Raw genomic sequence first — 12,298 nt, forward strand, 5'->3', positions numbered from 1 at the left:
GGCCCTGCGGCACACCGTTGGTGGTGGTGCCTGTCCCACTTGGCAACCACACCATTTAACTTATGAGTCAAGCAGGGAACATTATCACAACAATCTGTTAGTATGGATGTTCTCCCGCATTCATTCTCTCAAAACAAGCCACCTCTTTTGCACCCCCTGCCTCAGTACTGGTGGCAATATGTAAGCTCCACAGAATGAACTGCCCATTACAAAACAAAAAGAAAACAATTGGCGTTTACTTTATTCTAGTTTCATTCATTGGAAGTACATCGGGAAGGTTAATTCCCACAAACCTCAGGAGAAGTACAAGTCAAAGAAGATAAAAAAAAAAAAAAAATTTGCATATTTCTGTAAATGGTATCCTCAAAAAAACATTCTGGCAAAATGTACAAAGGGAATGACGTCAGGACACTGCGTTCCTCGAACAAGGACACTGGCGTAGGCAGGTCCCTTCATATGCATCAAGACAAGGCTGCTCTGTCAGACTTCCCTGGGACAGAGGCAGCAAGCGTGCTCAGATGGGAGGAAGCTAGGCGCAGTGGGAACAATATGGCATGGGTGCAGCGATACCAGGAAGAGAGGCGGGCTCAGTGCATGCGTGTGCAGAGCTAGAAGATTGAGCTCCCTGTACCATGTGCCTGCTTTTGGATCTAGTCCCGTACTTCTGCACCTGATTAAAAAAAAGCCCCATGACTAATGTCCTAGCGGTATCCAAAGAGCAGAACAAAGACTGGGTGAGCAAACGTTTGGAATGTTTTGATACCAAAACCAATCTATGACAAGTCGTCAAGCGTGCTCCTTGGGACTCTACACAGCGTGAAGATGCTTGCAAGACATAGTGATGGGTAGGAGGGCCATGTACCTGTACCCTCTGCCTTTAGTCCAGGAGGTCGGTGCGGAGGTCCACATTGCCCCCTTCTGTCCCTGCAATCGAGTGAGTCAAGAACCTCAAATTAGATTATCAATAAGCTGAAGACTCAAGATGCTGAGGAGCTCAGCCCCTCTGCACAAACCCTGTTACGGTTTAAAAGTTGTGGAAGTGATCCATAACACCTGAACTATGCACAGCACTTGGCACTCGAGTGTTCCTGGATGAAGAATTCTTTGTAGAGGCCACTGCTTGCCATTGGCATCCTCCCTTCTAAGCCCACCAAGTGCACTGCACCTGGGCAGGAATAACACGAGCGGAGGACCAATAGCAGGCCGAAGCAGCTGCCTGCAGCTGTAGCTGCAGCGTGAGAAAGGGAAGATTGCTTTGGACAGGAATGTGAGCTAAGAAACCACCACCCTACCCCAATCTTAGTGCTGAGGTATACGGAGAAGGCAAGCGTGCAGGTCCCCCTACACTCTTGCGGAGGGGGGGAGGAGGGCAGAGAAGCAGGGAGAGAAGAGGGGCAGGAAAGGAGCAGAGAAGGATTCTTCAGCCTAGGGGTAGAAGCCAGCAGCTTCTCAGCCAGCGATCTCCGTCATGGTGGTTACAAGCTTCTGTCCATTCCACACGGTCTTGAACTGCTCGGGGACCGGAAACTCATTCTAGGAAGAGAAGAAACCAACTATGAAACAAAGCCTTTCACATGTGAACAGTACAAATAGCTGTAATAATTCAAGCTTCTAAATGTACACTGGTGCCTTCTATGACATCAGCACACTCAATATGCAGACACTGTACAGATGTATAATGGAGCACAAAAAAGACATCTTGCAACCCAACAGGCACAGACTGGACAAATACTGTATCGCACTGTGAAGGCGCAAACTCAATGCAGAGACCCACAGTGGAGTAAAGGAGAAGGCATGCCGGTGCCATCAAGCATCCCCAAAACATAATAGAAACCACCAAGCGTGCTGTGCATGTAGGCAGCAGAGCGTGTGCTAGCTTGCGCAGAAAGGATAGTAGACAAACTTCAACTAAATATACGTGCAGATTGTAAGCCCAAGCAACCAATTAAATGGGAAGAGATTAGAGACAGGTGAGCACAGCCAAGAAAAAGCAAGAGAGCACGTACAATAATTGGTGTTCACCTAGCCAAAGCCATGCAAGGAAAGGCTACTTGCATATAAACTGCAATCAAGCAGCAAAATCGGTGTTACAAGTATGCAAAGAACGTGGTATAGATGCAAATGCTTTGCATAGATAAGCGCACGTATTACACTGCTCCAAGACTCTGGAACCTCCTCCGCATCATCAGACTCACCCCTTCGCTTCTACAGTTCAGGAAGGAGCTTAAGACCCTCATCTTCAACGGAATGGCTCCTCCATTAACTAGGTCCACACACCCTCCACCTACCCCGAGACTGGGTGATTGGAGACAGTTTCCTCCCCTTGCTGACAAATTGCCCACCTCCCCACTCCTGTTAACCCCCCCACTCCCTGATTCTCTGCTTTTCTCACTGTGTTCTTCCCCCTAGGATTGTAGAGCACTCTTTCTGAAAGCTAAGTCTGCACTCTATAAATGGCATTATAAATAGCAGACGCTGCGTCATTAGCGTCACCTGGCATAGTTCAGCATCTGGCCTATCATCAGTGCACACAGAAGTGCTTGGCATCAGGTTACTAGGAACACAGCTGCAGGTCCTACTTGTGCCAAGTGCCTCTGGTAAACTGAGCACATGCACTCACTGATGCACTGTGATACACCTGCCTTAGTGGGTGCTCCCCTTCCGCTGGCAGGAATGAACACACCCATAAGTAGTGCTTCTACTTTACGCATCTTGAGAATGTCATGCATTCGAGCCCTTTACGCCTATGCAAAATGTTCTCCACTTTTGCAATCTTGGAAAAATCAATAAGTTCCACTCTTGGAATGAAAAGAAAATCAGGAGAGGTGTGGATGCAGGTCGAGTTGCAAATGTGCACCTGACATTTTTGCTGAAACCGAATTGGTAATATGGAGTTTGTTAGGGACGTTTGTGCCACCCTCTGTTGCAGGCAACTAGCCCTAATGGGAGGGTAACACATGACAAGAAAGGGAAGACAAACCTCTCATAAGGCAGGCAACCCAAGGCTCAACTCACAAGTAGGGGTTGTAGGCCGTGTGAGAGGTCAGAAATGAGACGCATACACAAAGTGGTCATGTTTTCAACATTAGACATCGTTATTCAAATAAAGGGGTTGGATAGAGGCCTTTGTGTCCCTATTCTAAAGAGTTTCCCGAGCTAGGAAAATTAAAACTAAAGATCAGTCTATGTCTCGACATCAAATTTATAAACTGTCCATGGGTCCAAAACCATACTAATCGGACCCTCACACTAAAAATTATCAATTTATGGTGCAATGAAATGTCTAACTTATTTTTGGCAAAAAAGTGATAATAAAAGAGAAATTGATAATTCCAACCAAAGTATCTTCTCCAAGGATACATCCGTGGATTCAGAGAGGGGGTTCCCTTCCCCTGGAAATTAAGGTAGGATGGCAAAGTTTCTTTCAGTGTCTCTGGTATACTTTACCATATACTTTGAAAAATAAATGTTGCTCTATACAACTTTTACTGGACCGGCTGGTATATTCCCCTGCCAGGAATCCTCAGTCTTACAGGTCCCTTTATACTCTTCTGCCAGGTATCTTGCCTCACTTTTGTTACAACTTTATTGGATCTCCTTGTAAACTATCTTGCCAGGAATCCCTTTCTGGATCTTACAGATCTCCTGGTTTACTCTCCTGCCAGGTATCATGCCTCCCAATGTTCCCTGCCTGGAGTATTCCTTTTCACCAGGACGACTTCTTGGTGTTCACGGTCCTTTAATTCCTCAGTTTTATTACTGCTCTGTGCTCCGCTTCGTTGGTTTGAGGTACTACTTGTTCCAACTTTGCCCACACTGACACAGACATCCCATGTATGGAGACTTCAAGTTTTGCCTTGTTCAAGTTTTGCCTTTTATATTCTCATTAGTATTAATTTGCTTAGTATAATGCTTGCTCCAACCTTTCCCCATTCAGATATCCCATTAGGTTCTGCATTTGTATTTAACTTGGCCAGTAATCATATCTTTTTCTGCTTACATGCCTGTCTGTATGCCCTAGAATCCCCAATGGCTATGGGTAGAATCAACAATGTATTGAGGCGTTCCCAACCGGTGGCACGCTGCTGCGGTGAAGTTCCTGCATCGGAAAATCCATCTCGCACTGCAGACTCTTTCCAGCTCTCCGGACAGCTTTGCCTTCACCCACCAGCACGACCGCCGCTTCTCTGCACAACAGTGTTCCAACAACTCTGCCGTTGCTGCCAGCTCAACTGTTCTCTCTTGGTGCCTGCAGTGTTCCTCCTCGGCCTCGCGCCACACTGGTATGCCCCGCTTGCTGGCAGCGGTGTAGAAATACCTCCTTCTCCAGCATGGTCCTTCTCGCTACTGCAGTTTGCCTCAGCACTGCTTCTCTCATCTCCGGCTCCACTTCCTTCTCCGGTTCTCCCAATTTGAAAACGGATACCATCTTTAAATTTCCTGCTCACTCTGCCCTCCCTATAACTAGTCTGCCTGGTTGACCGTTTCTTCTGATCCGCATTAACTCCTTTCTCCTCTTCCTCATCTCCGTACCTAAGGTTTTCTGGGAATTGGAGTCAATTGCATTTCTATGATTTCAAATGGGATGTTCAGAATATCTGCTCAGAAAACCATTAGAGATAGGAGATGATAAATGTGCGTTATGAGTGTATGAGGTATACATGTTTTGTCCAGAGTGATTTTCGAGAGGGGGTTGTTGGGGATTAAAACGGGAAGGACTTGTATAGGGACAACAAGCCATCAAGAATCTAGGAAAGAAGTCTTCTCTTGGAAGGGAAGAATACTGCATCTCTCCTGGTGGGGTCACCACCTTTCTCCGACAGCTGTCTCCTTCCATGTGATCCTCCATCATACCACCCCCAGGGTGGTCAGGATCAGGCAGCGGCTGCCGTCCCCTGGCCACATGGGAGAGCTTTGTAGGGGAATGCCATCCAACTACTGTGCCATCTCTCCTTGCATTACACTCTAAACTCCTTCAGCGAGCGGGGGTACAATCCGGCTTCTGTCCACATAACCCATTCTGCTCTCCTTCCTCCATCAGTGTGGCTTTCATCCCTTTCATTCGACTGAAACAGCCCTTTGTTCTGTTTCTAACTCTTTACTGGCAGCTTTCGACACAGTGTGCCACTCTGTTCTTCACACCCTCTCTCATGTTGGTTTTCAGGACTCTGTACTTGCTTGGTTTCACTCTTAATGTACAAACCACACTTCCTCCGATTTCTTGTCCCGTCAATATTCCTCTTTGCTACAAGTTATAGTCAACACAAGGCTTGGTCCTTGCCTTTCCATCATTCTTTGGTCCCTCTCACATTTTTCTTTCAATTATACTAGTCAATCTACTGTCTCGTCCTGTCTCTCAGCTATCCAATATGGATGTCAGGATGGTTTGAGGTGCAAGCAGTTAGACATTTTTCTTCCCACTACTACCCCCCTCTCCCGCCCCTTCTTGCGTCTTCACTTCCACTGCTCCGAACCTCTTATTCTGGATTCTTCTTCATCCTTTCCTTATGTTTCTTCTGTTGTTCACTTGTCATACCTACTTCCAATATCAGACCAGCTCATCCTTTCCCCTTTTCATGACACACACATTCTTGTTTCATCTCTTATTTTCTCTTTGCTTTTTCTACCGTTCTGCTCTCCTTCGTGATCTTCCGGTCCATCAGCTAGCCCCATCTATGCACCATTTACAGCGGTGATGAATCCTGCAGAGTCCCCTCCCAGGTGGCCAGGGGCAGGCAGACGCTTCTAAGGCAGACGCTTCCTGATCCCCTCCCAGGTGGCCAGGGGAAGGCAGACGCTACCTGATCCCCCTCCCAGGTGGCCAGGGGAAGGCAGACGCTTCCTGATCCCCCTCCCAGGTGGCCAGGGGAAGGCAGACGCTTCCTGATCCCCCTCCCAGGTGGCCAGGGGAAGGCAGACGCTGCCTGATCCCCTCCCAGGTGGCCAGGGGAAGGCAGACGCTGCCTGATCCCCTCCCAGGTGGCCAGGGGAAAGCAGACGCTTCCTGATCCCCCTCCCAGGTGGCCAGGGGAAGGCAGACACTTCCTGATCCCCCTCCCAGGTGGCCAGGGGAAGGCAGACACTTCCTGATCCCCCTCCCAGGTGGCCAGGGGAAGGCAGACACTTCCTGATTCCCCCTCCCAGGTGGCCAGGGGAAGGCAGACACTTCCTGATCCCCCTCCCAGGTGGCCAGGGGAAGGCAGACGCTTCCTGATCCCCTGCAACAGATCCTAACCCTGGGGGAGGTATTAGCTGGGAGGATCACCTGGGAGGACAAGGGCTCCAAGGCAATAGGGTGACTGTTGGGTTAGGCACAGTATTTGTCCCCCTTAGAGGAAGAGATGTCAGTGATGCTGGAATATGTAATGGCTTGTCGTCAGAGTGAGATTTCTTGTTCTAAAGCAATTCATCCTGGGGGTTGTGAAACATGTCCAAATCATTTATCAGGCGTAACGCTCCCCCCTCAAAGTTGCCCAGATCTATAATGGTGAGAGTTCTTGTAGTAGACCGGAGGAAGTTGGGTGTGGACATCAGAACGTTATCTTCGTTTCTGATAGAGCAAGCACTAGCACTCCTTTGATACCAAAACAAACATTGAGTCCTTTTAAGTTTCCTCCTAAAAACAGGATCAATAATGGAAGTGAAGTAAAGCCATTTAAACATAATGTGTGGAGCGAAAAAGCTAATTGTAACAGTGGCGACTGCAAGTCCCACAATACCCAAATCACTGGGACAACAAAGGGATTTGGAGGCAGTTTAAGGCGTTCAATGACCCACACCGAGAGGGATTAGGGAGTATAAAGGGCCCCCTCAGGTGCAGGCCAAGGGAGTTAGCAGGAGAAGAAGCAGAATGTGGAGTGAAGTGAAGGTGGAGTGACTACATGTTGCAACAGCCGCAGAAGCCAAGGGAAAGCAGAAATGCCAGAGCCGCCGCTTATTGGGAAGCGGATGCTGGTTTCTTGAGGGTCTCTACCCTTGGGCACCTTGTGTGCAGAGATTGCGTGATGGGAGGAGTTATTCCAGAAGGCTCCCCCCCCACCAGCCCACCCCCCACCAGATTCTTCATTTTTATTTGAAAACTAAAGTGGGCAACTAACACATACCAACAGGCTGATCTAGAGTGTCTCAGGGGCACCCCCATGGCACAGCGGACTCTGAGGTTGGGGGCAACAAGAGCCTCAGGTACAGCAGTGATTAAATCCCTGCACCCCTATGGTCCTCACCCATTCCCCAAAACATACCAGGCAGCGCTCGGGTCGCGCGTATGATGCAGGGGACTGGGGAGTGCGTGGGCACTGCAATTAATGCAGAAAAAACCCAGATGGCCGCAAAGAAGACAGCCCCTCACTTCAGGAAGATAACACTGGCTTGTTAAGAGAGAGAATGATGTGGAAAAGATGTAGTCCTCCGGTGCCAGTTAGCATTCTCCCTATACCATCTTTTCTCTGCATTGACTATCTTACTAACAAACGGGCGCACTTACAGGCAACCAGCGCCACCGGATTTACAGGGGGGTTTACAATCTTGCCCTTATTCCCCCCCCCCCGTCCCTCCCCCCATGTCCGCTAAGACAAGATGCAAACTGAGGTTTTCGACTTTGGCTCCCACCAGTGCCATACTTTCTGGTTTGATGATGCTGGTAATGTGGAGGCCCCTAAAAACAGATAACATTCAAGGCAAAGTCTTGTGAAAAAACATCCCGGGCTCCACCAGGTCTTCCTTGGCAGACCAAGCAGGTTGTATCCCCGCGGTTGATTTTGGGGAGTGGAGGGCAACTTGAGCTCACAGATCTGGAATTATCAGGTTGGTTGCCACAGGAAGCTCAAGATTGCAATCGGACTTCTCCAAGCAAGGGCGGGAAAGCATAGGTTGATGTGACAAAAATACTGCCCCAGGGAATTTACCCGTTTTGGAAAACAGCGGGCTTTTGAATTCGGACCAGAGGCCGGAGCATCAGACTAAAACACCCAGGATAATGTCATTATGCCGCAGCCTACAGCCCTACAGCCCACCAGTAATCCAGCTGCAAAGTCCCTGTTGTTCTCTTCCCCAGACAGAGACTTTTGGAAGAACCCCCCACCCACACAGTACACCCTATAGATTAAGAGATCCACATACATGGGGACACTTCATCAACAAAGAGCTTACTGCCCTTTACGATCAACAAGAACTAATTTCGAGAGCTGTAACGGCCAACACAGACATACTCAATTAGGTGAATGAAAAATGATCCTTTGTGGAAGGTTATCAAAGGGACTTTGGGTTGAGAGAGGGGAAGGAACAAGTTACTTACCTGTAACTGTTGTTCTCCAGCATGGGTCTGGCATGGATTCACATGCTCATGAATATTCCCAGTCAGGCCGGGAATCCTCGGTATAGAAAAAAATCAGTATCAGTTTTGTTTCTGATCTGTCTTTCTTAGTAGTAACCAATCACTTTTCTCTGGGTCATACTGCCCCCAGCCAATGACTGCCCTCTCCCTAAGCCCCACCTCTGGCAGCCATCCTCAGATTTGGTAGCACGTAAAGTGGCAGTATGACCAAGTGAAGAGCCGCAGAGGGGTAGAAGGGAAGGTTTGCATGTGAATCCATGCCAGACCCATGCTGGAGAACAGTTACAGGTAAGTAACTTGTTCCTTCTCCAGCATGGGGTCTGGCATGGATTCACATGCTCATGAATAAGAGAATACATAGCAGTACACGCATGCACAACCACGGGAGGTGGCAACAGGCTCAACATTAAGCAATACAACAACTCAACATTAAGCATCTCTTACCTCCTCACCAGGCTCACCTTAAGCGAACAGGTTGCACAGCACTGCTTGGCCGACCCTGGACTCCTCCCTGGAGTCCCGATCGACGCAGTAGAATCTTGTGAAGGTGTGCGTCAACCTCCACATCGCAGCTCTGTAGATGTCCAGCAGGGGCACACCAGACAGGAACGCCGTGGTAGCAGCGATCGCTCTGGTCGAATGGGCTCTCGGACAGCCGGGCAGCGGCCGGTTTGCCAACCGGTGACGGTGCATGATGCAGCCGGAGAGCCATCTGGAAATGAAAGTCTTCGAGAGAGCCTTCCCTTGATTCACAGTCCCAAAGTTCACAAACAGCTGTGATGTCTTCCGAAAACCCGTGCAGTCCCCGTAGAACTTCAGCGCTCTAGCTACGTCCAGCGAATGCAGAGTCCTTTCAGCCAGAGACGAAGGACACGGGAAGAAACCAAGGGTTCATTGAGGTGGAATTCCGACGGCACTTGGGCATAAAGGAGGGGTGCGTCCTCAGCACCACCCTCGTGTCATGAAAAGTCAAGTATGGAGGCTTGCAAGATAGGGCCTGAATTTCTCCCACTTGTCGTGCGGAGGTGATGGCCACGAGAAACGCTGTCTTCCACGACAGAAACTTCAATGGTGCCGAATGCATAGGCTCAAATGGGGGCCCCATGAGCCTGGTCAGCACCACGTTGAGCTCCCACGCCGGGGCAGGGGACTTCACCGGCGGGAATGATCGGAACAATCCTTTCATAAATTCCTTCACCAGTCGATGAGACCACAAGGACGCCCGTCCCGTAGTTATGGTGCATCGTGAGATGGCGGCCAGATGTATCTTGATGGAAGCGAGAGCTAGTCCAGCCTTGGCCAATGACAGTAGGTACGGCAATACTTGGGGGGCCGTAATCCGCAGTCGGTTAATCTTCTGTGCACGGCACCAGACAACCTCTTCCATTTATGTCCGTAGCACTTGAGAGTTGAGGACGCCCTGGCCTTTGCAAGAACCTCTCTGCAGTTGGCCGGGATGTCGTACCCTCCAAACTCTAGTGCTGCAGGAGCCGGGCCTGCAAGTTCAGCGACTCCGGGTTGTGGTGAAGAATGGCGCCTCCTTCTCTGGAGAGAAGGTCTGCATCGGCAGCTTGACTGGTGTGGACGTTGACAAGTCCAGAAGGTCCGGGAACCAGATCTGTCTCGGCCACGCCGGTGCGACGAGGATCATCCTGCACCGGGACCTCTTGGAGCTGGTTGATGAGCCGGAGCAGCAACGGCAGGGGAGGGAACGCATAAAGAAATAGGCCGTCCCAGGGGAACGAGAAAGCATCGCCCATGCTCCTCGGCTGGGAGAACCTGCTGGCAAACCTCCGGCATTTGGAATTCGTCGCCGTCGCGAAGAGATCAATCCGTCGTCAACGTCACCTGGTGAGCTGGGGTCTGAAAGTCCATGCCCGCCGACAGATGAGAACGGGTACCCCACCACTGGATCGCCTGACGGAACGTCTCGTTGAGAGGGATCCTGTCCTCGAAGCTGCCCGTCGACTCGACCCAGCGGGCGTCGAGGAACTCTTGTAAGGGGTGCATCCGAAGCCTGCAAAGGCGCACCAGATAAATGCAGGAGGACATCATCCCGAGGAGGGACTTGATGGATCTTACCCTGGCCAGGTCTGTGGCCAGCAGACGCTGCACCTTGCCCAGAATGGTCCTGGTCCTTTCCTCCGACGGCGAGGCCAGCCGCGCCACTGTCGAGCTTGGCTCCCAGAAACAGGGCGACTTGCGACGGATTTTGGAAAGTTGATGGAGAATCCCAGGTCCGTGCGCAGCTGGACGGTCTTCGCAGTGTGCTCCACGGCGAGCTCCCTTGTCCTTGCCTGGATGAGCCAGTCGTCCAGGTAGGGGTAGACGTGGACCCCTGTAGGCGCAGCCGCGCCGCCACCGGTGCGAGGCACTTGGTGAACACCCTGGGTGCCGACTTCAATCCAAACTGGAGGGCCTTGAACTGGTAGTGCCGCCCTTGGACCACAAACCTGAGGAACTTTGTGTCTTTTTAGAATGGGGATGTGGAAGTATGCATCCTCCAAGTCCAACGACGACAGGAAATCGCCCTCTTCCAGCTGTCCCAGCAGGTGCTGGAGGGTGACCATCCGGAACTTCTGTGCCTTGATGTACTTGTTCAGTCGTCGCAGGTCCAGGATGGGGCGCCATCCTCCTGTGTTCTTTCTTACGAGGAAGTACCTTGAGTAAACTACGGACTCCCGAAGCCTCTTTGGGTCGAGCTCGATGGCACCCTTCTTGAGCATCGCCCTTACTTTCAACAGTAGTTGAGGGACGTGATTTTCCTTCCTGGCCACGGGTGAAACTCGAGGGCGTGCCCTTGGGCCAGGGCGTCCAGCACCCAACAATCGGTGGAGATGGACCACCACACGCTGACAAACCTTGCCAGCCGGCCTCCCACCGGGGTGCTTCGGCAGGGGCCCGACCCCACGGTCGGTTCAATCTTGTTTGGAGGCCGCCTTGCCTCCTTGACCTCCCCGTCAACTACGACGGGCACCACCTGACTTGCCGCGTCCCCTGTAAGCTTCCTGGGACGAAGATCTTGCCGCTTGGCGGTATGTGGAGGAGCCACTGCCGGATCCCTAGGAGGCACCTTGTCTGCCTCCGGAGCTCCGAAAGGACGGCCGTCGACGTTGAAGCACTCCCAGTGCCCGGGCAGTCTCTGTATCTGTCTTGATGGCCTGAAGGGACTCATCAACCGCCTTCCCAAACAGGTTGTTCCCGTCGAAGGGCATGTCCAAAACCTTGGTTTGTACGTCCTGGCAGAAATTCCGTCGCCTTGAGCCATCCTCGTCGTCTGAGGCAAACGCCGTTGCCCAACTGAAACCCGTGTCGGCGATGTCCGTTGCCACCTTGATGGCGTGGTCTGAAGCAATCTCACCTTCCTGTAGGATTTCAAGGGCCTCAGCCCTTTTGGCGTCCGGAAGGAAGTCCAACAGAGGGGCGATTTTGAACCACAACTCCCTGTCGTAGCGGGCTACGATAGCCAGGGCGTTGGCCGCCTCGATAGTAGTCACTGCGGATGAGATGACCAGTCGTCCCATCGTGTCCAGCTTCCTGCCCTCGCCGTCCGGCGGGGAAGTTGATGTCGAGGCCGATGCCCCCCCAGCTTTCTTCTTTGCCGCCACCGAGACGACCGAATCCGGGGTAGGTTGTGCCCGAACGCACAAGGGGGCAGCGTTGAGGGCCCGGTAGTTCTACTCGTACCAGTCCCTCTTTGCTGGCTCTGTGGCAGGGTTCTTGAGGAGGGAGAGCCCCTCATCCCAGATGTCATCAAGAACAGGTACGGCGAAGACCGTCTTCCTTTTAGCCTCGCGCCATTGGTAAAGGAACCCTTCCTCCTTCTCTTCTGGGCAGAGCTGGAAGAGCTCGGATGCCCTGGAAATCATGGCATGAAAGAATCCAATCTCGTCGGGCGGGGACGCCCGAGCAGGGGGCGATGGGGGACACGTCCCGTCGTCGCTTCCGTCATCTGTACCCGTCGTA

The 12,298-nt window shown here is 51.4% G+C and overlaps 1 protein-coding gene across 1 annotated transcript in view; it reads right to left on the bottom strand.

Moving 5' to 3' along the window:
* Positions 1–223: 223 nt before the first annotated feature.
* Positions 224–12,298, bottom strand: part of CAP1 (cyclase associated actin cytoskeleton regulatory protein 1) — a 204,343-nt gene continuing 192,268 nt past the window's right edge. The window contains exon 13 of the mRNA XM_069622395.1: positions 224–1,533. Within this exon, the coding sequence (XP_069478496.1) occupies positions 1,450–1,533 (84 nt within the window). The 3' untranslated portion in view covers positions 224–1,449. The remainder of the gene's footprint in view (positions 1,534–12,298) is intronic.

Source organism: Ambystoma mexicanum, chromosome 11, assembly GCF_040938575.1.
Source record: "Ambystoma mexicanum isolate Mex_15411 chromosome 11, UKY_AmexF1_1, whole genome shotgun sequence".
Classification (NCBI taxonomy): domain Eukaryota; kingdom Metazoa; phylum Chordata; class Amphibia; order Caudata; family Ambystomatidae; genus Ambystoma; species Ambystoma mexicanum.